The sequence below is a fragment of the Bicyclus anynana genome, chromosome 23 (genome assembly GCF_947172395.1).
Source record: "Bicyclus anynana chromosome 23, ilBicAnyn1.1, whole genome shotgun sequence".
Classification (NCBI taxonomy): Eukaryota; Metazoa; Arthropoda; class Insecta; order Lepidoptera; family Nymphalidae; genus Bicyclus; species Bicyclus anynana.
Window position 1 is genome coordinate 5,127,116 of NC_069105.1, and position 23,578 is coordinate 5,150,693.

The 23,578-nt window shown below is 39.3% G+C and overlaps 1 protein-coding gene across 1 annotated transcript; it reads left to right on the forward strand.

Annotated features, from left to right (window-relative positions):
• The first annotated feature begins 1,043 nt into the window (after positions 1-1,043).
• Positions 1,044-12,091, forward strand: LOC112053328 (prolyl 3-hydroxylase sudestada1). Its single transcript, XM_024092721.2, has 8 exons — positions 1,044-1,402; positions 1,580-1,746; positions 2,097-2,384; positions 2,780-2,989; positions 3,094-3,255; positions 6,809-6,934; positions 7,211-7,364; positions 7,432-12,091. Exons 1-8 carry the CDS (start codon positions 1,174-1,176, stop codon positions 7,941-7,943), a joined length of 1,848 nt encoding a protein of 615 aa, XP_023948489.1. The 5' UTR covers positions 1,044-1,173; the 3' UTR covers positions 7,944-12,091.
• The last annotated feature ends 11,487 nt before the right edge of the window (positions 12,092-23,578 follow it).

Here is a 23,578-nt window from a genome sequence, read left to right on the forward strand (position 1 = left end):
GAAAGTATTTAAACCTTAATTTTATCAAATTTTTAATAAAAACAATTTATAAAAAGAATCGATTCTTTTGACGAAACAGCCAAACATCGATCAGTAATCGAATATTCTATGTATTTAATCTGTGGATAGTCTAAGCAATGTCACAGTAAACATGCAAGCAGTAGTTTGACTTCATACTAGAGGTCGAAACGCGAGCTATACCTCAATTTCAATTTCAACTTACTAGTTAAATAGATTTTATTAATTAGAAATAAGACTAACTCACTAACATACTAAACTTAAAACAGATACACTAACAATATACTAACATAGAAAAAAAAATTAAAACTGTTACTCTTATTAATTGAAAAACTTGTTTAATGTAATAATGTAAGGAATAATAAAGGCTTTGAAATTGAGAAAAACATAAGGGATTAAAGGGCTAACATAATTTACGGAACCCTACACTGCGCGTGGCCCGACACGCACTTGACCGGTTTTTTAATATTTGGTCACGTAGTGTGGAGGTAATACCTAGATGGCATCACCAAAATAAACATATGAATACGACCATTCAAGGTCATTGATTAGTATCAGCCTTATTTAAATTTACCAATCAAAAAACAACACGCATTTTATTGATCACTTCCTATTTTACTACAATTTATAAAATATTTTATTTGTTTACATAAAAAAGTATATTTACAATCACAAAACTAAATGGAAATACAAAGTTGGCAAATGTAATTAAAATGCTGGAGGCAGGCAGCCCTATCACATGTTTACGTACCGCGCGCTGTAATATTTTTGCTTGTATATATTTTTACTGTGCACAATGTGTTTGTTAGTGTGTGTAAAAATTACGCGTGTGTGTATTGCGTGTCAAATTTATAGTTGTGTGTAGTGTATGGACAAATGTCTCTAAATGTTTTCGATGTGTGAGTTTACCTCGTCCCCCTCAAAAAATGACAGACTTTTTGTTGGTGAATTTGGGTGCGAACCGCGTCCAGTTATTAATGGTCTAAGATAATTTACAATGAGGCTGATAGATGCTAGAACTCAGAGCCAAAAAGCCAGTTCTGATACAATTTTATAAAAAAAAAAACAAACGTCAACAATATTTAGAGGTTAGGCGTCGCATCATTTTGGTTTCCTATTTGTTTTTCTTAGATTATGTAGTGTTTGTGATATAAAATGAGTTCACCGACCAAAGAAACCGAAGAGCCGTCTTCGAGTTACGCAACAGCGGAAAATGCCGCGGCCGACGTCGGCGACGCAAACACTACAGAGCCGCGGCCGCCCGCCAAGCGACAAATTCCCAGTACGGTCATTGAAATATCGGACACGGACAGCGACGACTCGGACGTGTGCGCCGTCAACAGTTACCAGGCCTCCGCGGACGAGGTCAAGAGGATCCGCAGAGGTCAGTGCCGATCCGCAGTCGCCGTCAGCCGGAGCGCTGTCGCATTGTTTGCGCGGGAACACTACGCTTATTTGAATTGCTCACTTATCAGAATTACATTTAAACATAAACATACTCGATACTCCTTAAGTTTTGAGTAATTGAGTGACTTTAAACCATTTTTCGTTTATTTTGTAGATTATTCCTCGACATCGTCGTCATCTGACTACAGTTCAGACTCCGAGTCTCCCTGGGAGGATGACTCCATAGTTATAGAAGACAAAATGCCTGGGAAGGCCGTGCGCGCGCAGCTCAATCCCCGGGCTAATAGGATGGATGATCCAAAGCTTAATTCTAATTTAAAGGTATTTCTTTCACTTCACTTACCATCAGGAGAGATCAGGGTCAAGCGCGAGCATTATAAAAAAAAAAATAATTGAGAGGAAAGATTTGATTGTTTGTTTGTTTGAATTGGCTAGTTTGGCTCTGAAACTATTGGACCAATTGAAAAACTTCTAGGGCTACAAAGCGATTTTAATAATAATAAGGCTATAATTTTTTCCCATTTTCTTATGGCAATTCAGGTGAACCCATAGGGTTCTGCTAGTTTTGGATAAACCTAATTTTTTTAAATAATAAATAATATATTTTGATACTTGTAGTCATCATTACAAATACATTGATGTCAACAACAACACTGATACGTTGCTTGCAGTCACAAGAAGTAATAGACAAAGTGAGACTACATTGGCAAGAGGACAGAGACCTGGAGAGTGAGGCGGTGACGCTGACCTGCAAACCCTTCCGCCTGTGTCGTCTGCACGAGTTGCTGGAAAACTCGGAGATCATCAACAACATAGTGGACGACATGAACACCCTGGACTGGTCGCGGAAGAAGATGGATCTCTATGAGTTCCACCAGACCACTGACCTGGCTAACCTGACGTGGCAGCGTAGTATAAGAGGAATTTATGAATTATTAAAGACTGAAGTTATGAGTTTGGTTAGTATATAGTAGTAATAGCAGTATCAATTTGAAAGTAGGTATTTTGCAATAAGTTAATGCTAGCCAATGTCGTATTTTATTATGAGCTCTTGGGTTTGAGTCTTGGCATGGGCTATGAGATATTGAAATATTGTTCATAATAACAAAAATTCATAATAAAAAGTTTTGCCTAAGTCTGTGGTGTTATATCTGCACCAGTCAGTCCATAAGTCGGTCAGTACATCTCATACAATAGTTAAAAATTATCACCTCACTTATATACCCTTCAGAGATCTGGTTCTTTACTGTTCTGATGATGGTGATTTTATCATTAGGAGAGTCAGAGTTGTAGTCTCTTTCATAGATTGATAACATTTACCTCAAGTAGTGACGGCTGACGTGTGGCACGGCAGGTGTCGCGCGTGACGGGGCTGGAGCTGACCACGGTGTCGGCCTCGTGCTCGCTGTACGGGCCCGGCGACCACCTGCTGGTGCACGACGACCGGCTGGGCGACCGGCGCGTGGCCTTCATCCTGTACCTGGCGCCGTGGACGCCGCGCGCGGGGCCGCCGCCGCCGCCGCCGCTGCACAACGGCGCCACGGACGCGCGCCCCGAGGACGACGTACGTACCGCACGGACTACGACCCCTCACCTTGTATTGGGGGTGTAGTTGCAAGCACAGTTGGCTAGTGTCTGGCGGTCATGTAAGCACGCGCGTGTCGGCAGGTGCGCGAGACGTCGGGCGGCGGCTGGACGCCGGGCATGGGCGGCGCGCTGGAGCTGTTCGCGTGCGACGCGCGCGGCGTGCCCGAGCGCGTCACGCTGCGCGCCTTCCCCGCCAACAACACGCTCGCCTTCTTCGCCGTCAGCCCCACCTCCTTCCACCAGGTCAGTGCCCTCTCCGCTGCATCTGGCTTCTTGGAAGGACTTCTGGTTTAAGATCTTTATTTTCTCAATAGTCCAGTAATTTTAGGCAATTTATACCCCAATCTGGGGAAAAATTCCTAGTGAGCTGAATTTTTGTATACACCTTTATTACGGCGTTATTATGAAGTTGTGAAAAATCGACATCGATATCGTGTCGGCTAAAAAAATTACAGAGGTCAAAAGGTCACGAAAATCAGTTTTTTGCAAATATTTCGCGACCTATTGCTCGGACGTCAATAGAGGTCATTATAAAAATTGTTTCTCATAAAATTGTCTACAAAAAATGTCTCTTATAGTTTTTCTGTAAAATTAACGGTTTTCCGATCATAGTGCTGAGAAAGCGGCAAGAATGCACTCACATACGGTATTGTATACCGTACACCAAGGCGTAAACTCTATTGCTTTTTAGTAATGTTTGTAAATGTCTCTAAATCTTTTATTTTACATTTAGATGTTTCCAGAAAGATATATTTATCGTATAGGGGTTTAGGTTTTTAGTAAGACGTACTATATCTCATTCTAATGACCTTCAATGGCTGATGTTTCGTATTTCATTGTTCCGAGACCCGTCCCTTTATACCTGCTACTGCCAGTCAGACTGAGTATACTCATAGCACGCACTCAAATACTTGATCAATCTACATCAATTTTTTTCAAAAAACCAGGAAAAAACAATGCTGAAACAAAAATATACTCGACTGATAGCCTCAACAATTATCCACATTGCAAAAAAAATATTCTGTTTCTGCATGCCATGACCGCATGCGATACAACTTCAGCACTTTTTGGAAAAAGAAAATTGAAAGTCATGAAGATGTTTGAAAAAAGACCCGATTTAAACAATTGTACAGAAATATTCCAACAAGAAAATTGCTCTCGAGATGTCATTGTCAATACTGGAATACATTTTCTACTAGCTGTATACAGTGCTCCAAAATCAGAAAATTCAATTGATAATTACAGATAAAAGCTACAGCTTTGCTAAATTAACAAGACAAAGTACAGCTGTAAAATTTCCTTCATTACCACCTACTTCTTCAGCTCAACAGCATATTTTTCGAGCATATTACCAAATACAAACCTGGCTAGGAAGAGACATCGATCCAGAACAGTGGGGTTGGGAGTTAAAAAATGATATGCTGCATCCAATAATGACTTTATTACCACCAGCACCCGATGAACTACTGAATACAATCTTTTGTAATTGTACAAAAGGTTGTGGCGGCAAATGTGGATGCAAAAAAATTGGATTGAGATGCTCAAAAGTTTGTGGGCATTGCCGCGGCCAGTCATGCTTAAACGCAGAGTCAACGAATGATGAAAATGATGAAGATGTAGATTTAAATCACGAAATAACTCCACTTGACATTTTGTCAGTAGCCAATAACGATAGTGAAGCTGAAAATATTGACAATGAATAAAAAAAAAATTATTCGCAAAAATTTATTTTTTTCGGTATTTTTCAAAATTTTGATAAAAAAATATTAATTGTTAATTAAAATAAACTTTCATTATATATCATGGATTATGTCTACGGGGGAAACCATGTAAAAAACGCGCCTTGCATTCTACCTCGAAGGTGGTGAGGAAACGAGTGCATCGTCACAATATAGTCGCTTTCTCAGCGCTATGATCGGAAAACCGTTAATTTTACAGAAAAACTATAAGAGCCATTTTTTGTAGACAATTTTATGAGGAACAATTTTTATAATGACCTCTATTGACGTCCGAGCAATAAGTCGCGAAATATTTGCAAAAAACTGATTTTCGTGACCTTTTGACCTCTGTAATTTTTTTAGCCGACACGATATCGATGTCGATTTTTCCCAACTTCATAATAACGCCATAATAAAGGTGTATACAAAAATTCAGCTCACTAGGAATTTTTCCCCAGATGAAACCTAAAATAACTGGACTAAAAGAATTACATAAAATTCGCTTATATGAGAAATACAATTAACTCACTAAGGTAATTCACGTGTGTACATACTAATTAGACTTAAATCCTACATACAATAAATCAAAATAAATAATTGCTAAAAAAAAAGAAAAAAAAAGAATGCGGGTAGATTTTAAATTACATGTTTGTAACCGGCTTCTTACGTAGTATACTTGACTAGTTTTAATAAAACAAAGATTATAGCTTACTGGATGCGGCATGTGTTACAATGACATGTTATTCAATAAATAAAATTTTAATTTCTTTTTGTAAATAAACATAGATTTAGCTTCTTTGATATCAGATGGTAATTTATTGTAGATCTGTGCTCCTTCAAATATAATATTTTTGTTACCATAGCTAGTACGAGGTTTGTGACTTAGTAAAAGGTGATTTGCTCGGCGAAATGCTCGTTTTTGTACTTGAATTTTTTTCGTAAAAGTGATTTTTGAGTGTAGATCTTTATTTAGTATTTTCCGAATCAGAATTGAAGTGCTATATATGTATGTTTGCTTTATGTTAAGTAATTTTGTTTCTTTGTATATTTTATTGGTAGGTGTTAGAAAGTCGTAATGAAATAAAACCTTAATAATTTTATTTTGTGCTCTCTGAATGATGTTTAGGTTGGTTTTTGTCGCTGTTCCCCATAATTCGATTAGATAATCAATATGCGGCTTAACGAGAGAGTTATATATTGTGTATCTTACATTTTTTGGTAAACAATGAACAATACCACGTAGACATCCCATTAACGATGCAAGTTTTTTGCGAAGCTTATCTATATGATTTCTCCATGTCAGTTGGTTGTCAAGAATTAAACCCAGATATTTTTGACTGTTTGATTTGACTATAATGTCTTTATTAATAGTAAGTGGTTCAAAAGTACCAATTTTCTTATTTTTTGGAATAAATAAAATGTAATTTGTTTTAGCTGTGTTAATAGTAAGCAGGTTACATTGAAACCATACGTTAAGATTATTTAAATCACTTTGAGCTTCTCGCATTACAGAATCAACAGACCTACCAAAGTAGGTTAGAACAGTATCATCAGCGTATAAAGAAATATCCCCTTTTAGACCAATTTCATGTATATTGTTAATATAAATTAAGAAAAGCAAAGGCCCTAGAATAGAACCTTGCGGTACGCCACAATTTATGGATGCTGGACTACTACAATTTTCTCCAATTTTCACTATCTGAGAACGATTTGAGAGATATGATTTCAAAATTTCGAAGGCTTTACTAGTAATACCAATACTATTTAGTTTCTTTAAAAGCAAATTATGGCTAACCGTATCAAATGCTTTTTTGAGGTCAATAAATATACCTACAGCTATTTGTTTCGAACACAATCTCGAGCTGCTTGCATCCAGTGGCTCTCTGTAATCTGTTAGCGTCATTAGGTCATCTAGGAGTATTTAACCGACACGTCTTCTGGTGTAATTTTGTGATTTCAACGATCCTCTGCTTTTCTTAGTATTCCATCACACTTGTTTTTATTATAATATGGTCTTTAGGAATGTACGCTTCCCCCAGCACAACAATACATGTGTTGACGGGTCAGTGACTGTGCAGGTGGGCGAGGTGCTGTCGCTGGAGCTGCCGCGGCTGTCCATCAACGGCTGGTTCCACGGGCCCGCGGCGCCGCCCGAGCCGTTCGCCAGCGAGCCGCCCGCCTCGCTGCCGCCGCACACGCAAGTGGTGAGTGAACGAGGGTGATCACAATGAGCTAAACCGCTGTCGGCCGGTGGGCTATATTTCATACATACATTAACTAATTCTGTACCAAACTGAGCGACAAACGTTGAACAAAAATATTAATTAACATTTAGTTTGACATTTACTACATCAAGCAACATTGTGATGTCACAAAGTGGACGACAGCGTTTATGATGTTAGGAAAATTAAAAAAAATACTTGATTTTTAAATTAAGTTTTATAAGAAATCCTTGACTTTTATTAATATTAATGGGCCAGGTGCTGCTGAACCAGTGGCTGCTGGGCACGTACCTCAGCCCGCGCGTGCGCGCGCAGGTGCAGGCGCAGATGGAGCGCGCCAGCGAGGTGTGCCTCAGCGACGTGCTGCTGCCCGTCAAGTGCGCGCAGCTGCTGGAGGCGCTGCGGGACCCCGGTGAGTGTCGCGCGGCTGCCGGCGCATGGAGCGTGTACACCTGACCACAGCGCTGATCCTTCGGCAGAGCTGCAGTGGGAGCTGTGCGGGCCGGCGCAGCAGCGGCGCCACGAGCGGCTGGCGGAGGCGTGGCTGGCGGCGGGCGCGGCGGCGCCGGAGGAGGAGCACCCCGCGCGCGGCCTGCTGCGCCTGCTGAGCAGCGCCGCGTTCGTGCGCCTGCTGACGGACTGCACGGACCTGCCGCTGGCCGGCTACCGGCGCCTGGAGCTGCAGCGCTGGCGCGCCGGCGACTTCACGCTGCTGCCGCCGCGCGAGCAGTTCGCCGCGCCGCGCCTGCAGGCCGTGCTGTACCTGGGCGTGCCGGAGCACCCGCTGTGCGGCGGCCAGACGCTGTTCGTGGCGCCCGAGGAGGCGGAGGCGGAGGCGGACGGCGCGCTGGTGACGCTGCCGCCGGTGCACAACGCGCTGAGCCTGGTGTACTGCGACGCGGGCGCCGCCGCCTTCACCAAGTACCTCAGCAAGATGACCATGAAGCCGCACCAGCACTTTTATATTGTGACTTGTACTTACACCGAGTGAACCAGTGCACCAGTGAACCAGTGACCAGTGCACCAGTGTACCAGTGAACCAGTGCACCAGTGAGCCAGTGCACCAGTACTCTCAGTGACCTTTCGCGACTTTCACTCCTCCACCTCGGGATTTCGCCCGAAGAACCGACAATAACTGTGCTAAGGTAACAACGGTTATATAACTGGTTAGTGACAGTTTTGAATTCACAATCACATCTATCCCTCTCTTTCTAATACAATACTACAGATACGAAAGAGAGAGATAGAGGTGAATTCAAAATTCGCACTGAGACAGCATGTCAGCATCTGCATGGAGACTTGACAGGTATAATCAATGATATTTTATACTAGAGGCAAATGTGAAAAATTGACATAATTTTATTTACTCGCTTAATGTTCAACAAACACTATTTAAACAAATAATACCTAAATATCATCTACAATGTTGAGTCGTGTGGGAGTTTAAAAGCTATGCCTATAAATATATAATGGAATAAAAAGACAAAATTGTGCACTCAGTGGTGTAGCTAAATAGAAATCGGATCACTTTTTGCATTGATTTTGTAGGGACATAACTTATCTATAGTATAAAATTATCATTGGGTATATGTGCAACTGCTGTCAGTCCCACAGCAGTTGACAGTAACTCCTCGTGTCCGTGCCGTGAGAGACTGTGACGATGATAATGAAATGTCCAGACTACGGAACATAAGTTAGCGTTTTTATTTTTCAAGTTATCTATGAATTATTTATATTGAATAAATTTATAATAATTGGAGTTTCGGTCTGCAACACACTTTGCCTTGTAACAAGCCATTAGCTCTACAATATTTATGGTCATCATAAAGTAAAGTCAATTTTACTTGTTACACCCATTCTGACTTATAAAACTTTTATTAAAATTGCTATTGAGGCAATGCAAACTCTGTTTTTTTTTAACAAAAACTAAATTGACATAAAGCTTTGTTACATTGTAAGTATGTAAGTAATTAATTGATGCATTAAAATACACATTTTGTTGTTTTCTTCACTCCTTCACAAAATATATTTTTCTTTAGAATGAAAAAGATATATTATGTGACTTTTAAGCTGATTTATAATTTTATTTATCAAGAGAATTTGATTTTGAATGATTACCCACTACAGAAGAAAAACAAAAAGTTTTTAGTGTTTGAGTAAATCTTGTATTAGACATTAATTTATCATACATTATTGTATAGTGCAATACAATAACAAATTGTGTGAATTATTGCATAACAATATTTTTATACTGCGGTCGCAAACATTTGAAATGATTAGGTAAATAATTATAGCGTAATTTCGTATTATGAGCACATCCACAGATAGCATTGTTTGACTATTTTCACTGTGAAGTTTGTTCACTTTGTCGCGAATTTTCATCAAGACTAAAGTTAGAGCTCATTACATCCATTCAGCACGCGATTAACGCCACCTCATCGCCCGGCGTCCATTTGTTGCCCACTGGTTATCCGAGGCTTATTGGCTCTTACTGTTTTTCCATTTTTAAAAAGAGTTTGCCATATATTTCTTTTATTATGACCAATTGAAATATCACATTCTAACCATTTGCTGAATATTGAAGAACACAAATTAACACAAAAAAACGTGATCAAAAGTGATAATTTAACCGGCGTGCGTAAAAGTGGCGCCGTAACGAGCTACGTTACGAAGCGGCTCACACTTCCCTAAGAAGTTATCACTTCAAAAAATATGACCACTCCATACAAACAATACCAACTGCTCGAGTCGTGGCATCAGGCGGCGGTGGATCCAATGACCTGTGGCCTTTAGGTTCTGTTAACCAAACATGGCGATATGTTTTTTATATTTAATTGTCAATACATATAAATAAAATTGACATGTCTATCTGTTTGTCTGTAATCTCTGGATCGGCTGAATCGATTTTAATAATAAACATAAATAAATATAGAGTCCAAGTATATATTTAATGTGTATACTATATTGGACTCTATCTTTATGTGATGCATCGCTGGATTGAACGTGAATGGCGATATATCTGGTATATTTTGGAATTTGGGCTATGAGTTATATTGATTACTGCAACAGTTGATTGTTGATGTTATTTATTGCTGAAGCATCTTAAACACTGAATCTGTAAATGTATTTTAATCCAAGCCGTCGACACATTACATTTGATTGCACGATAGTCAATAGTAATATGTAGGTATTCAAAAATGACAATGAGGATGATGACTAGGTTTGAATATATTGATTTTTATGATACATTCGGGTAAATAGGGTCAATGTTAACTCATTTATATATGAAAAGCAAAGATTGACTGTTTATCTGCAAAATAAAAAGGTTATAAAATTTCAAAATTTACTAAAAATATTTTATCGTAATTAGATGAAAATTCATACAGTTTTAGCTGCCTTACATTAAATGTGACATTTTTTAATATATATGAACTATAAACATAAACGCAGAAATAACAAAGATATTAGTAATTCTGTTTAAACGCCCATACAAATCTAACGATCATGAATTGCCTACGACGTCATAAGTTCGTACCATGCGAACGAAATTCGAAATTCGTATGGGGCGTTTTTCAGAGATCCGCGGCAGCGCCGCAAATCTGACTCTTTAAATCCCTGTAGCTCCGAAAGTAATGATCGCAGATACCTTGTTACTTTTACAAAATTGCTTTATTATTAGCGTACTCTTAATTTATATACAATTTAAAATACTGTCATCATCCGTATTTCTGACCTGACCGTTTTTGACTTTGCAAAAAGCAAAGTAACTGACAAAACACTTATTGTGAGAAAAGTCAGTGTTATCGGTATTTAAGGCTGATCTATGATCTGTACTTCTATGTTGATATTATACACAGGTAAAGTTGCTAGTGTTGCAGTGTATATATATACTGAATCGATTTTTAAAATTCTTTTACCATTAAAAAACCACGTTATTTGTGAATGTCATGGGCTATTATCCCCGCATTCTCATGGAAACGGCAATTAGTAATTGATAGAGTCAATAATTTGTGGGCTGTAAAGGCTATGACGCTGATATACAGCTTATAGTCAGTAAATCGTTTTTAAAGGTGAAGACTGTATTTTATGACATAGTTGTGTGCTGCGCGCACCAACTCTACCACGACCGACATAAACCATAGAACTATCGGTGACAAGACAATAGAAACGGCGTGTTCTCTCTAACTATAGAAGTGTCACTCTAATATACTCGTGGAGTGTCGAGTATGGATAATGTGTAATATACATTTCTATTTAAACAAAGGTTCTCTCCACATGTTATCCAACTTGTAACGCAATGTAGTTGAACGTTCCAATACAGGGATTAGGTTTTTGTTCACTTTAAACAGTGACGAGGTTCAAGATATACACGCCATTTCTATTTCTATTGCCTTATAACTAAGAATTGTAGGTTTCCTACTGAATACCGCGAGGGGGCTCAAAAACTTTGTTACTTTGTCGTCAGCTTTAAGTTTACATGAAGGTGTAGGTATCTTGAAACTTGTAAGTCGTACCAATGTTTGTAAGACTTATAGATATAGGTACTGTGTTCGGAAAACTATTTGACTTTGGTAATACCTAGCTAGTATGTCTGTCTACCTTTGGGTAGTAGTGCTAGTGACAGTAGACACATGCGTTCGTGTGCAAGTAAAGGAGCGTTAGCAAAACAAAATATAATCTGTTTGTAATTGGTTTGATTTGATAACCGGTTTCGATGTAACACGCCTGTGTCACCTTATAATCTATCACTCATACATTGCACTAAGCCATGTTTTTTTGTAAACGGGTTTCGATATTTCACACCTTACGTCTATTATTTTACCTATGCGTTTCTGCTGACATTCCTTTAGTATACACCCAACCCAAACGTGTTTGTTCTGTCACCCTACAAAACCAAATGGTCTTCCTGAAATGGAGCATATACAAGAAGTCGCAAGTTAGCCCGCAGCGCTGCAGTCGCGACGGGTGGCGGGCCGCGGTCGCAGGTCGCTCGCGCGAGCGTCGCCGGCGGCAGCGGTCGTGCAAGCGACGCGCGACACTTTGTGTGTTTTGTGTTCACTAATACAATTTGCCAACCGGCGGAATATTACTATGATTTTGTACATATTATGAATTATTAATTAAATTATAAGAAAAAGTAATGGTTCATTTTATTTTCACACCCCTATACTTGAAATTTTAAGAAATTAAATGATCACGTGTCTGAAACGGTGAAGGAAAAACATCGTGAGAAATCCTGCATACCAGAAAATTTTCCAAATTCTCTGCGTGTGTGAAGTCTGCCAATTCGCATTGGGTCAGCGTGGTGAATTATTAGCCTAGCCCCTTTCATTCTGAGAGTAGGCTCGAGCTCAGCAATGAGCCGAATATGGGTTGATAACCTATACCTACCTATCTATCAATTTGTCCATAGGTATACAATAAACAGTCCTAAATATTATAAATGCTAAATTAGATCTGTGTCTTGCTTTTTTACAGCTAACGAGCTGAATCGATTTTAATGAATTTTTCGTAAGGTAAGAAGGGGGGATAACGCTCGCTGGGTAATGGCGCTCACCTCTGTAACTTGGTCAAAATTGTACATAGCAATACACTGCAGCGCTTCTTATAATAAATTGGCCCTTGAAGTAGACCTTAGGGACTTTAATTTTAGAATAATCCATATTTCAAGCGAGATTTGTAAAAAACAAAATTCCACGAGTACAGAGTTGTTCCACCAATAGGTATATTGTTTTCTCACCCTGAAGAGAATCTCACTTCAACTTGAGGTAAAGCGAGAGAGTAGGTAGGTACGTAGGTATAGACCTAGGTACCTAGTAAGTACCTAACAATGTTTGTGCCACACGCGCGCTGCGTTTACAGCATCTGCAAAGCTGGCGTCGTAGAAAGATTCCATTTATATCCTTTGGTAAGTTAGTAAGTAGGTAGGTACTTACATATTTTATTCCGAAGAATACACCTATAGATTTGCTAATTATTGTTAGGTATCAAGTGAAGTGTCTCCAAACAAGGCGGTACATTAATGCGGCACTTTAGCGCGTATCCGTGCGGATTAGTCGCTAAGCAGCACTTCGATCTCTCAAATATTCCCTCTCGTTTAATGTGACAACTTAATCTGTACCTAAAGCCCTATAACATAGATACCTAATACTGTAATACGTACTTCATCCAATTTTTATATAAGTACCTACTTAGTATTGTTGATGACTTATAATTAAATATCACATGTCCCAAACGACGAAGGAATAACATCGTAGGGAAATCTGCATACTCTTAAAACCCACAACAAACTCAGCCAAGGTGTTTTTGTTATCACCATTTCACAATTTTGTTTAAAGCGTTTATGAAACTCAGTCAGTGGAAGTAACGAGGATCATGACTAGGTTTGAATATAATGATTTTTATGAGACATTCGGGTAAACAAAGTCATATGTAAAAAAAAGAATGTCTCGATGTTTGCAAAACTAAATAAAATTATAAAATTTCAAAATCTACTAAATTTTTTTTAACGTGATTAGATAAAAATTCATATATTTTTAGCTTCCTTACATAGACGTGACATTTTTCAATATATCTATACTAATAATAAAAAGCTGAAGAGTTTGTTTGTTTGATTGAACGCGATAATCTCTAATCTTGTAACTTAATCTAAATCTAATCTAGTCTTGATACAGATCCCTCCAAGGCACGCCACGCCTGTGAATAGGATATTACTTTCCGTTTCGCTCGCCGCTCCTGCCCCAGCGACCGACTACTCTCGTCTACAGCTTCAATCCCTAGCCCGAGTGCTGAGTGCCGGCCGCGCGACGCTCATACTGCTGTTTACACTTAGAGTAATTCCACTCCCGAGTGCCGGTTGTAGAGACGTTAAGACGAAACACCATAACATATTGGTAGGTTGGTACTATCTTTGATAATGGTCTTGACTTTTGTAGCGTTTGTGACCTGTAAAGTTTACCTGTAGTAGTTTACTTACACATGTGGTAGGTTGGTGTAGATACCTACCTATCAATTTTTATCGGCATTTGGCAGAGGGAGGCCACGGAGACATTTGGTATTGACCTGTTTATAGACAGCGGTGTTGGTTCGCCGAAATAGCATGAACACCAATGCCTTGCAGTCAGGAGGAGCTTTTAGCCTGCAGGAGTCCAGCACTATCCGGTTCCTGTTTATTACTTACATACGTGTCACCTCTCCAACCCACTATCATGGAAACCCAAAATATCTTAACATTAAGAAAACCAGTATTTAGGAAAGTAGAATTAATTGAACTGCAAGTGATAGCAAGAAACTCGACAGCTATTTACCGTTTTCTCTACCTCATTGTTGAGTAGGTAGTTACCTATAACAATAAGCGAGATACGAGGGTAGTTGCAAGCGGGCCGATCGCCCTCGATCAAAGCGTGGTACGGCTGCACCCAGTAGGTACAGTGCAATACTGTAGCTACCCAGTGCAATACTGCCCGCAGCCGCTGTGTGCGGATAAAAGAGACATTAGTGGAAAGTTTAATATCGGAGGATGATCTGCTGCGGCGTTTGTATCGGCTGCCGGGCGGAGCTCTCGCTCGCTGCTTCACTGCACTGATGCTTTTTGCCGATATTCTTTTGAAATTTGAAGCTTGGAGATTTTAATAATAACACTATAAAATATCTTTAAAATCTATTTTCCGTGTAAGCGAAACAAGCAATTTTCAAAGTCAAGTCAGTCAGTGAGTTGTTCGCTAACGATTTGGAAGACATTCTTTTGAGAAAAGCAAGTCAATTGTACAGGTAATTTATAGCAATTAGTGTTAGCAGGAATATCTTATCAAGTAACACCTCAGTCTTCATCTTCAATTACCTGCGACGAGTACCTACTTACATATATACTCGTAGCAGCCGAAGCCACACTTTGAAATGGGATTGATGAGATTTGTACGAGTTTTTAAAAGGAGAAGATTATTGAAATGCGCATATGTTTGTTTTTAAGAAATATAGAAATAATTTGAGATGGTCCATAATTTTTTATTCTAGGATCATTCATCATTTCATTCAACAACGCTCTGAATCCTGTTTAAAGTTTTGCGACGTAATTCGCAACAGCTACAAGTCATAAAGAGAGTTAGATATTTTCCGTAGCTATTGAAGACTTGTATCCAATTTCCCGCAGTTTCCGTGTGGGCTGTTGATAAAATCACGCGTCTCAGTTCAAGTTGTCGTTAGTTGTGCTCGCGGCGCTGATTGCGTCCCCCGAGAGTGCGCGTGCCGTGATATGATCCGCTTAGCTTGCACACATGTGAGCAGTGTTGCCACCTATTTCCCCAATTCCCCACAAATTAAAGCGAAATTCACCAAATTGAAGAAACAAAATATTATAGTTCCTCACTTTTGTGTTCCTCCATTGGATCAGCTTCCACTTTCACACAAGAAGTAAAACTATAAGAAATTGTAATGTTGTCATCAATTGTAAATTTTAATAATGTATGATTTTATTTAAAAAGAACAACAGTTTCTTCCCGGTTTTTTCTCAGCAGAAACTGCCTTCCGAACTGGTGGTAGAATCTGTACAAAACTGACATGACAAAAGTACTTGTAAACTGAGCCTACTTGACATTTTTGATTTTGATTTTGATTATTTTGTGGTAGAGGACACCTCGAGTAGGTCCCGAGACTAGGAGTAGGTTTAAGGAACCCCTTTAGAATGCATCAAAACTCGCCTTCCCTGACGTGTTCTCACACTAAACAATTTATGATAAACAATAATTACAACAAAAAACATTATTGCACAAAATCGACTGGCAGCATGACGGTGTCAATGTTGCCTGACAAACAACTGAGCTCAAGTCATCAAATACCCTCTTATTTATACCAAAACTGATACCTCCCCTCTACAATAACATAAATAATGAATATTAATACCACCTGTAATCGAGAAACTTGTAACACATTATCTATAAAAAAAACGGCAAAAAATCTGATGTATGGGAGACCCTTTACATATTAATTTGAATTTAAATGCTTAAAAGTTGAGTAGAATTTCCCACAAAGTGGGGAATTCCCCACACATTGGCAACGCTGCTGATGAGAGCAGCCGGGGATTCGATTGTAAGCGCTTTTGATAAATATAAATACAATAGCAGACTTGAGCGATATATCCGCTATAGTTTTAACATTAGAAAACGGTTGGTAAAGTTTCCCGTGTGTATTATGTATGTGTGTGTCTCGTTGGTCTAACTCTAATGGTTACAACTCAAGAGGTAAAAAAAAGAAGAACGTCCTGGGGTCGAGTAATGAGCTCTATGTAATACTAACGGACGCCCGCGACTTCGTCCGCCCTTAGACCTCTTTAATCGAGCCTTTACAGTAGTATCGCTGTAAAAATGGAGTAACTTCTCCCGTATTCCCAACATTTCCCTTCACTGCTCTGCTCCTATTGACCTGCCCAGGAGTATGAAGAATAATTGTACCAAGTTTTGTTAAAATCCGTCAAATAGTTTTTGTTTCGATAACGAACATACAGACAGACAGACACCAAAATTTTCTGATTACATTTTTGGCATCAGTATCGATCACTGATCACCCCCTAATAGTTATTTTGGAAATATATTTCATGTACAGAAATGACCTCTCTACAGATTTATTATAAGTACCTACTTATAGATTAAGCTTTTCTTTCTTCAAGAAATTCTAAGTAGCAGTCCGGAGTTGGGGATATGCGTGTCCCGAAAAGCACGTTAAGCCCTAAAATTCAAAGTCAAATTTCGTTTATTTGAAGTAGGCTTAGCTAGGCCATTCAAATAAGCTAATCTGTGAATCTGTCTGTGGCATTGCATTTCCTAAATAGAATTACCTTAGATATCTATAGGAATGACCGATTTGAACGCGATATTTTTAGAAGAAGAAAGATGATTTGCAGAAATGCAAATATTGGCTAAGCCAGTTCGAAGATAGGAATTACTGTTTTTTCATTATAATCTAAGGAATTTAAGAAATATATAATAAGTATAACAAAAACATTCTTGCTAGTAGGGTCGAAGATATTTCAACTTTTTTTCCTGCGTGAAGTTATAGAGTAAGTGCTTGCAGTAGATAGACAGGAATAACCTTGAAATCGCAAAGTTTTATAACTGTCAAGTGTCAGCACCTTCGCAAACTGTTCATTTATTTCTACACTGACACTCTCCAAGCACTCGACTGCTCTTAAAGTTTTATATCAACGAGGACGGTGGGAGGACCTGTTGTATTCAGTGAAGTGTCAAAAGGTAGGCGACATGTAAAAGTTTCAATTCAGTTTAAACATCAATGTTGTTTGGCGACAGAAATAGAAAAATTGATAATTTTTGTAGTAGGTAATAGGTATGCAGTAGATACGGTAAGTAGGTACAGGTGTTGCGGTAGTTTACGTAATGTTCCCGTGGCTCAGTCATCAGGCGACGAGTCGGAACACCGTGGGGTTTTAGTCGGTTGAAGTCCGACTTAACCTTCTTGGATCCCCGTGGCGAGAAGGTATCCGTGAGGATTTCCCCACGTTAAAAAAAAAGGTAGGTACGATAGGTCAAGTAGCTACGATAGATACAGTAGGTACGACAGATACGTATTACGTACGTACGGACTACGGTAACTACTTATTACTGTAGATACGGACATTGGCGTATCTAGGATTATTTCCTAGATACGCCAATGTCCGTATATATAGGCCTGGCCCCCGACATCAAGTCTATTATTAGTAGAGTAGAGTAGTATAATAGAGTTCCATATCGGTTTCCCAGAATCCTAGGGTGGGCACAGGTTCATTCTACCCTCTTCTATACGCCTATGGGTACGAACTACGGTAGTCACCCACGCACCACACGAGGAATTCTCTTTCCAGCTTTCCTTTAAAAGGTTGCAGCAGTTCTTAAAGCTCAGATTAATTAAGTTTGTCAAACAAAACCTTTGCGGAGTGAAGAAGTGCAAGTTCGCCAACAATCTGCAGGCGCTCGGAACTAATAATTAGCGGATTCCGTAACTCGGCTCCTTTTCCACCTACCTCCCACTCATTAACACCCATCGCATAGTTCAATCGAATCAATTAATTTATCTATTGAAATCTAATAGAAATTAGCGTAGCTTGCAAGGATGTTTTCTTACTTGTCCAGTTTAAAATTCCAGCAATTTTTGTAAGTATTTGAGTATCTATACCACGGACACCAAGAGCCTGTGATAGGTATACCTTTGAATTAAAAAAAAATATACAACACATGCTTCTATCTTTTTCTATGGCCTCTTATTATATTATCTTGTAAGTCTTAGTCTTATCTTCTAAATCTTTCAATCCGCATTGGGCCTAATTATTATTAGATTAACCCCTCCCATTCTAAGATGAGACTCGAGCTCAGCAGTGACCGGAATATTGGTTGTTAATTATGACATGCTTCTTAGTCATTCGTTCATTAGTAGTTCATGTTTGTCATGGGCTGACGAACTTTCAGCTTTTTTTACTATTGTAAAATCGCGAAGGTCTGGCTTTCACAGATTCGTAGACCATATTGTGATATTACGCTACACTGACACACACAGTGAAATTTGACTCTACCAGAGATGAAAACTAAATTCTATCGAGAAATACCAAGATATTTTCACAGAAAGTAAATGTTTATGATTGCAAACAATTTACAATCGTACATTTAACTAATCTTCAATGCAATATGCAGTGTGCATGATAACTTTAGTTTACAATGAAAGCCTTTTTACAGTTCAGTGTCTGAACAACGAGCACGGTTGTGCACTGCCTCCGCGACTGCCTCGTGTTTGTCTGTAGCTAAAGGCTTTACGAGGCGCCGAGTGATTTGTGTCGCCATTATCGGTGGTAAGAATTGCTCTCTTTATGTATCTACGAGAAGTTACATTGAGGTCGAACATCTGAAAGCCACTGAAAGAGACATCACATCAGTCTATTTCAACGCCCACTACAGACCAGATCATGTTAGATGAATAAAGAGAGGATGAGGAACTCAGACCTCGCTGCTCCAGCCTCCACTCGCATTGGACAGTCCCTCGGATGGGCTCAGGGTGGACTTGGATTCTGTAATGACTACATCGGTCGTTAATGATCGGGAACGACGATTTGGTTTTTTCCGAGGCATGTAACTTTGCAAATGTAACTTTCTATTTTTGGGCTACACTTGAGAATTTGTTGGAAAGAAAAACCGATCCAGGACTGGGTTCCCCTCGATCTTTTGTCCTAATTCTTGTCTTGAGTTGAGTGTCTTGCTTTTCACACATATATTTTCCAGTTGTGCAAATCGAATCCACGGCGGTGGATACAGAAAGCTATTTCCCACTGCGCCACTGTATATGGTACATATTATGTAAAGCAAGGGACAAGGGAAATAAAAGTAAACATTAAATAATAGACAGTTTGCGTAAACCCTTGTGTAGATCTATCTACCTAAGAAAGCCTTTAAGTAAGCGCGTATAGTTAACCGGATTTACCCGCGTCTCATTTATTGGGGAGCCTTGTATCGATGTGGGAAAAATACAAGCTCTGTTTCGCTATTGATTTGCATTTTGATAATAACCGGGACCGAAGTCGTAACGTGCTGTCTGAAGGACGTTCTATGAAGTACTAGACATGAGGCGGTTTTTTTTATTTATTGTAATTGTTTCGACGTTATACATACTCTCAGATTTCAATGTCATTCTTTGCTATTAAGTATAAATACAAATTCGAGAAATGAGGAGATCCGCAGAAGAACCAAAGTCACCGACATAGCTCAACGAGTTGCGAAGCTGAAGTGGCAATGGGCGGGGCACATAGTGCGAAGAGCCGATGGACGTTGGGGTCCCAAAGTGCTGGAATGGCGACCCCGCACTAGTAAGCGCAGTGTTGGCCGACCCCCCACCAGGTGGACTGACGACATCAAGCGAGTCGCAGGGATTCGCTGGATGCAGGTGGCTCAGTATCGTGATGTTTGGAAGACCCTACAAAAGGCCTATGTCCTGCAGTGGACGTCCATCGGCTGATATGATGATGATGATGATGAAGTATAAATAGCATTAAATACTTCTTTACTTTACAAACGCACTCTATCCTATTCAACTTACTAACTACCAATAGGAACATCATAAAACAGAAAATCTATAGTAAAGACATGATGTTTTATAGAATCTATATCACTTAGTAAGCCACCGGATCATAAATGTCGATTATTTCTATCGATATTTCCACTACCGCTGAGTTTATTGGCAGAGGTTTATCGAGCGTCAACCCTACTGCACTCAGCACTCAGCGTGTATGTACTCAACTGTACTCAACACACTGCACTACGAGTGCTCGTATTGTATTTGCGTTACTTACTCAGATTGTGGCCTCTGCGAGGGATTACCGACTGGATGGATTACTAACAAAGTTGGCTACGTTTACGTACAATACTCGTAGTTTAAACAGTCAAAAAGTCCTTGCTCTAGTTGCCGTGACACCAAGCACCTTCAACTTTTCAGTTGTGTGCATTTTAAGAAGTTAAAATATCGGCTAATGTTTCACTAGCAGGTAGCTGATATTATAAGGCGTAATTCAGGCTAGTATTTATTCTGATAATCCTACAGAAATTGTATGATTATCAGAATAAATACTACGTTTTTGAATTTTGAAATTCTAATTGTACGTTTTTGAATTTTTTTGCACATAATATAAAAAGACAATCGTCTCTTCATTAGCTCGGTCGATAATATCGCGTTGTAACTTGCTACGAAACAAACAGATCGCATTGCCAATGGTAATACAAATCGTTTACGAAACAAAATACAATAATTCTTCAGTGGTAATTATTCAGATGAATTCATAGAGCGGCGCAGAGCCCGCAGTCGGCAGTCGGAGGCAGTATTTAAATTGCTAAGCGCAGGCTTGCGGGAATTAGACGACAAATAAATGGCTTATTGACGACGTTTCGGTAATTTATGCGTTCCGCAATAATTTACTGATTTGGAGGCGTCCTTACGAATATCACGTTCGAAAGGCAAATACACCGCCGATGTCTCACAAGAGGTGTCCACGAATTACATACTTTAAATTGGTGATTATTGAGAATTTAATATAGTAAGAGCTGTAGTTGTGTAGTAGACCGTCTATGGCAGGACAACGTCTGTCTGTCTGCAGGCTTATTCACTATCTATGACGTATGCTAGTTGACATAACAAAATATTCTGAATACAAATGTCATCCGGTGCTTAGTGTTGGATATCACATAATGACATTTTGTCAATTGATTTGATGTTTATTTTGATATATAGTTTTTACACTTCCTGAACATACAACTACACATTGTGGACGATATTTAGGTATTATTTGTTTAAAAAAACGTTCTTTGTTGATCACATCTAACATTGAAATGTGGAAATTTCCTCTTTATTATACATTACATGTTACAGTTTTTAAAAGGCTGACTACTAGGTACTTTACCCATTCTAGTTATTTTTGTTTCACTCGCTGCCACGCGCCGCCCGGCACTTTTTGTTTCGTACTTGTCCAATGATGTTAATGAGTAATTCGATTCGATTCATTTGTATTTTAAATATTAAATACTATGCATTAACAATTACTTTTTTGAAAGTTTATTTGTTTAGTCTTCTATTATTGTTAATATAGTTTAAGTTACCACTACATTATTATCAATAATAGAAGACTTGTGAAGCTACGACCATGCTACGGCGTAACGCGCGTCTACACGATCATCTACGAAGTTCTACATAATATGACGCAAGGTCTACGTCACAAATACCTCTTTATCTTGTTGCGGTGTAGTAGTTAACCTTTTTGATTACAGATCATACCAAGATTCGAGTGGCGAGCTATGAAGATGAACCAATGCCCGGAGTTGAATAGTCAGTCTTGTTATAATTATGTACTGCCGTGTCTTAGAGAACATGTTATCGTTTAACTTTATTCAACTAACGTTACTGAGTCAACCATCCCGTCCTCGAGCATCCTGGTGGGTGTTAACTCCAAATTCACACGCGGAGTACTGGGCAGGTAATAATTAGTATCAAAATCAGAATTCAATTATTTCTAGTAGACTTATAGAAGCATTTTTGAAACGCCGAGTCTAACTATTTGCCGTGACTCTATCAGCGCTTCGGAAGGCAGGTTCTGCTGAGAAGAGTCAACAAGAAACTCAACAGTTGCTCAAAATGTCAAATAACGAATGGCCTCAATACTTACGTTTTAGTTATGATCATCATCGTCTCCATGTTTGCAGGAGTAAGGATATAGACTTTAAACTCATCACGCTACTTCAATGCGCGTTGGCGGGCTTGGGTGACAATGTTAAATTCATTTTAAGTATTAATGATGATGTCCAGGATCGATTGCTTAACATCTTAACGTGTTCTCTAAGACACGGGTGTAATCCCGCCTCTGAGAATTTATTCTGAAAATTTCTCAGAAAAAATCAGTATGTCATAGCCTGACCCAAGTATCGAACCCGTGATCCGAAAGCACATAGGATAACCACTGGACCCACGTGGCAGTATCTGATTTAGTTGATGACAATGCAACAACATGACACCGTAGAGCTAGTAGAGTCGGGATGGACCAAAGGAGGCTTTAGTCTCATTGGCCGTGGTAAACAAAAAATCTCTGATGTTACATGCATTTAAATATATTTTAAAACTAGCGTCGTAAGCATGAAACTCAGTTTTCCATAAATACCGCCAAAACCATAGACATTTCCGGGATAAGAAGAAACTGTTCAATTACCTCCTCTATCTATCTTACCAGTGAAAATTCCATTTAAATCAGTTCAGCCGTTCCAGAGATTATCCCGGATAAACACACAAACATACATACAATTTTTTTACGGCCTCCATGGCGCAGTGGTACGCGCGGTGGATGTACAAGACGGAGGTCCTGGGTTCGATTCCCGGCTGGGCCTATTGAGGTTTTCTTAATTGATCAAGGTCTGGCTGGTGGGAGGTCCTACCCTACCCTACCTTACCCTACCGGCAAAGGCCAACCGAGAACACCCAAAGACCGCCAAGCAATTTAGCGTACCGTTACGATATCGTGTAGAAACCGAAAGGAGTGTGGATTTCATCCCACTCCTAACAAATTAGCCCCGTTCATTTTAGATTGCATCATCACTTACCATCAGGTGAGATTGAAGTCAAGGGCTAACTTGTAAAGAATAAAAAAAAGCTTGATTGTGTTTTACTATCGTATAAGTAGCTATAAGCACTTGATCAAATACAGTTATTTTGTGGTCACACACAGACGCTTCAATTTAATTTATATGCATTGATATGATGTGTGTGGTGCGCGGTCGACACACAACAGTTAGTGAAATTGGATGGCGGCGGGCGGTGTGTGTGTGCGCGACTCGATCGCCGGTAATGTGTTTGCGAGCCTTCATATTTGACCGCCGATCCGTTGGCTTGAGGGCCTGTCATGTCGAGACCTACGGGATTTTATTTAGAAAACATTGTTAAATATTGAGCCTTTGCCACGAGGGCAAATAATCTTACAAATAACTAAAATATAAACACACTGCTAATATATAGAAGATAGACATATGGTGTCGCGGACTTTTTTGTAGAACTTTTAAAGATACATAAAGCCTCCATACATTAATTTCAATTTTACACAATGGTTAAGGCAGCGCATGCGAATAA

Excerpts from the sequence above, each read along its gene's own strand:
- LOC112053328 (XM_024092721.2), top strand. The coding sequence starts at position 1,174 with ATGAGTTCACCGACCAAAGAAACCGAAGAGCCGTCTTCGAGTTACGCA. Across the intron at positions 2,385-2,779 it reads AGACTGAAGTTATGAGTTTG|GTGTCGCGCGTGACGGGGCT; the intron begins GTTAGTATATAG and ends GTGGCACGGCAG. Across the intron at positions 3,256-6,808 it reads GCCCCACCTCCTTCCACCAG|GTGGGCGAGGTGCTGTCGCT; the intron begins GTCAGTGCCCTC and ends GTGACTGTGCAG.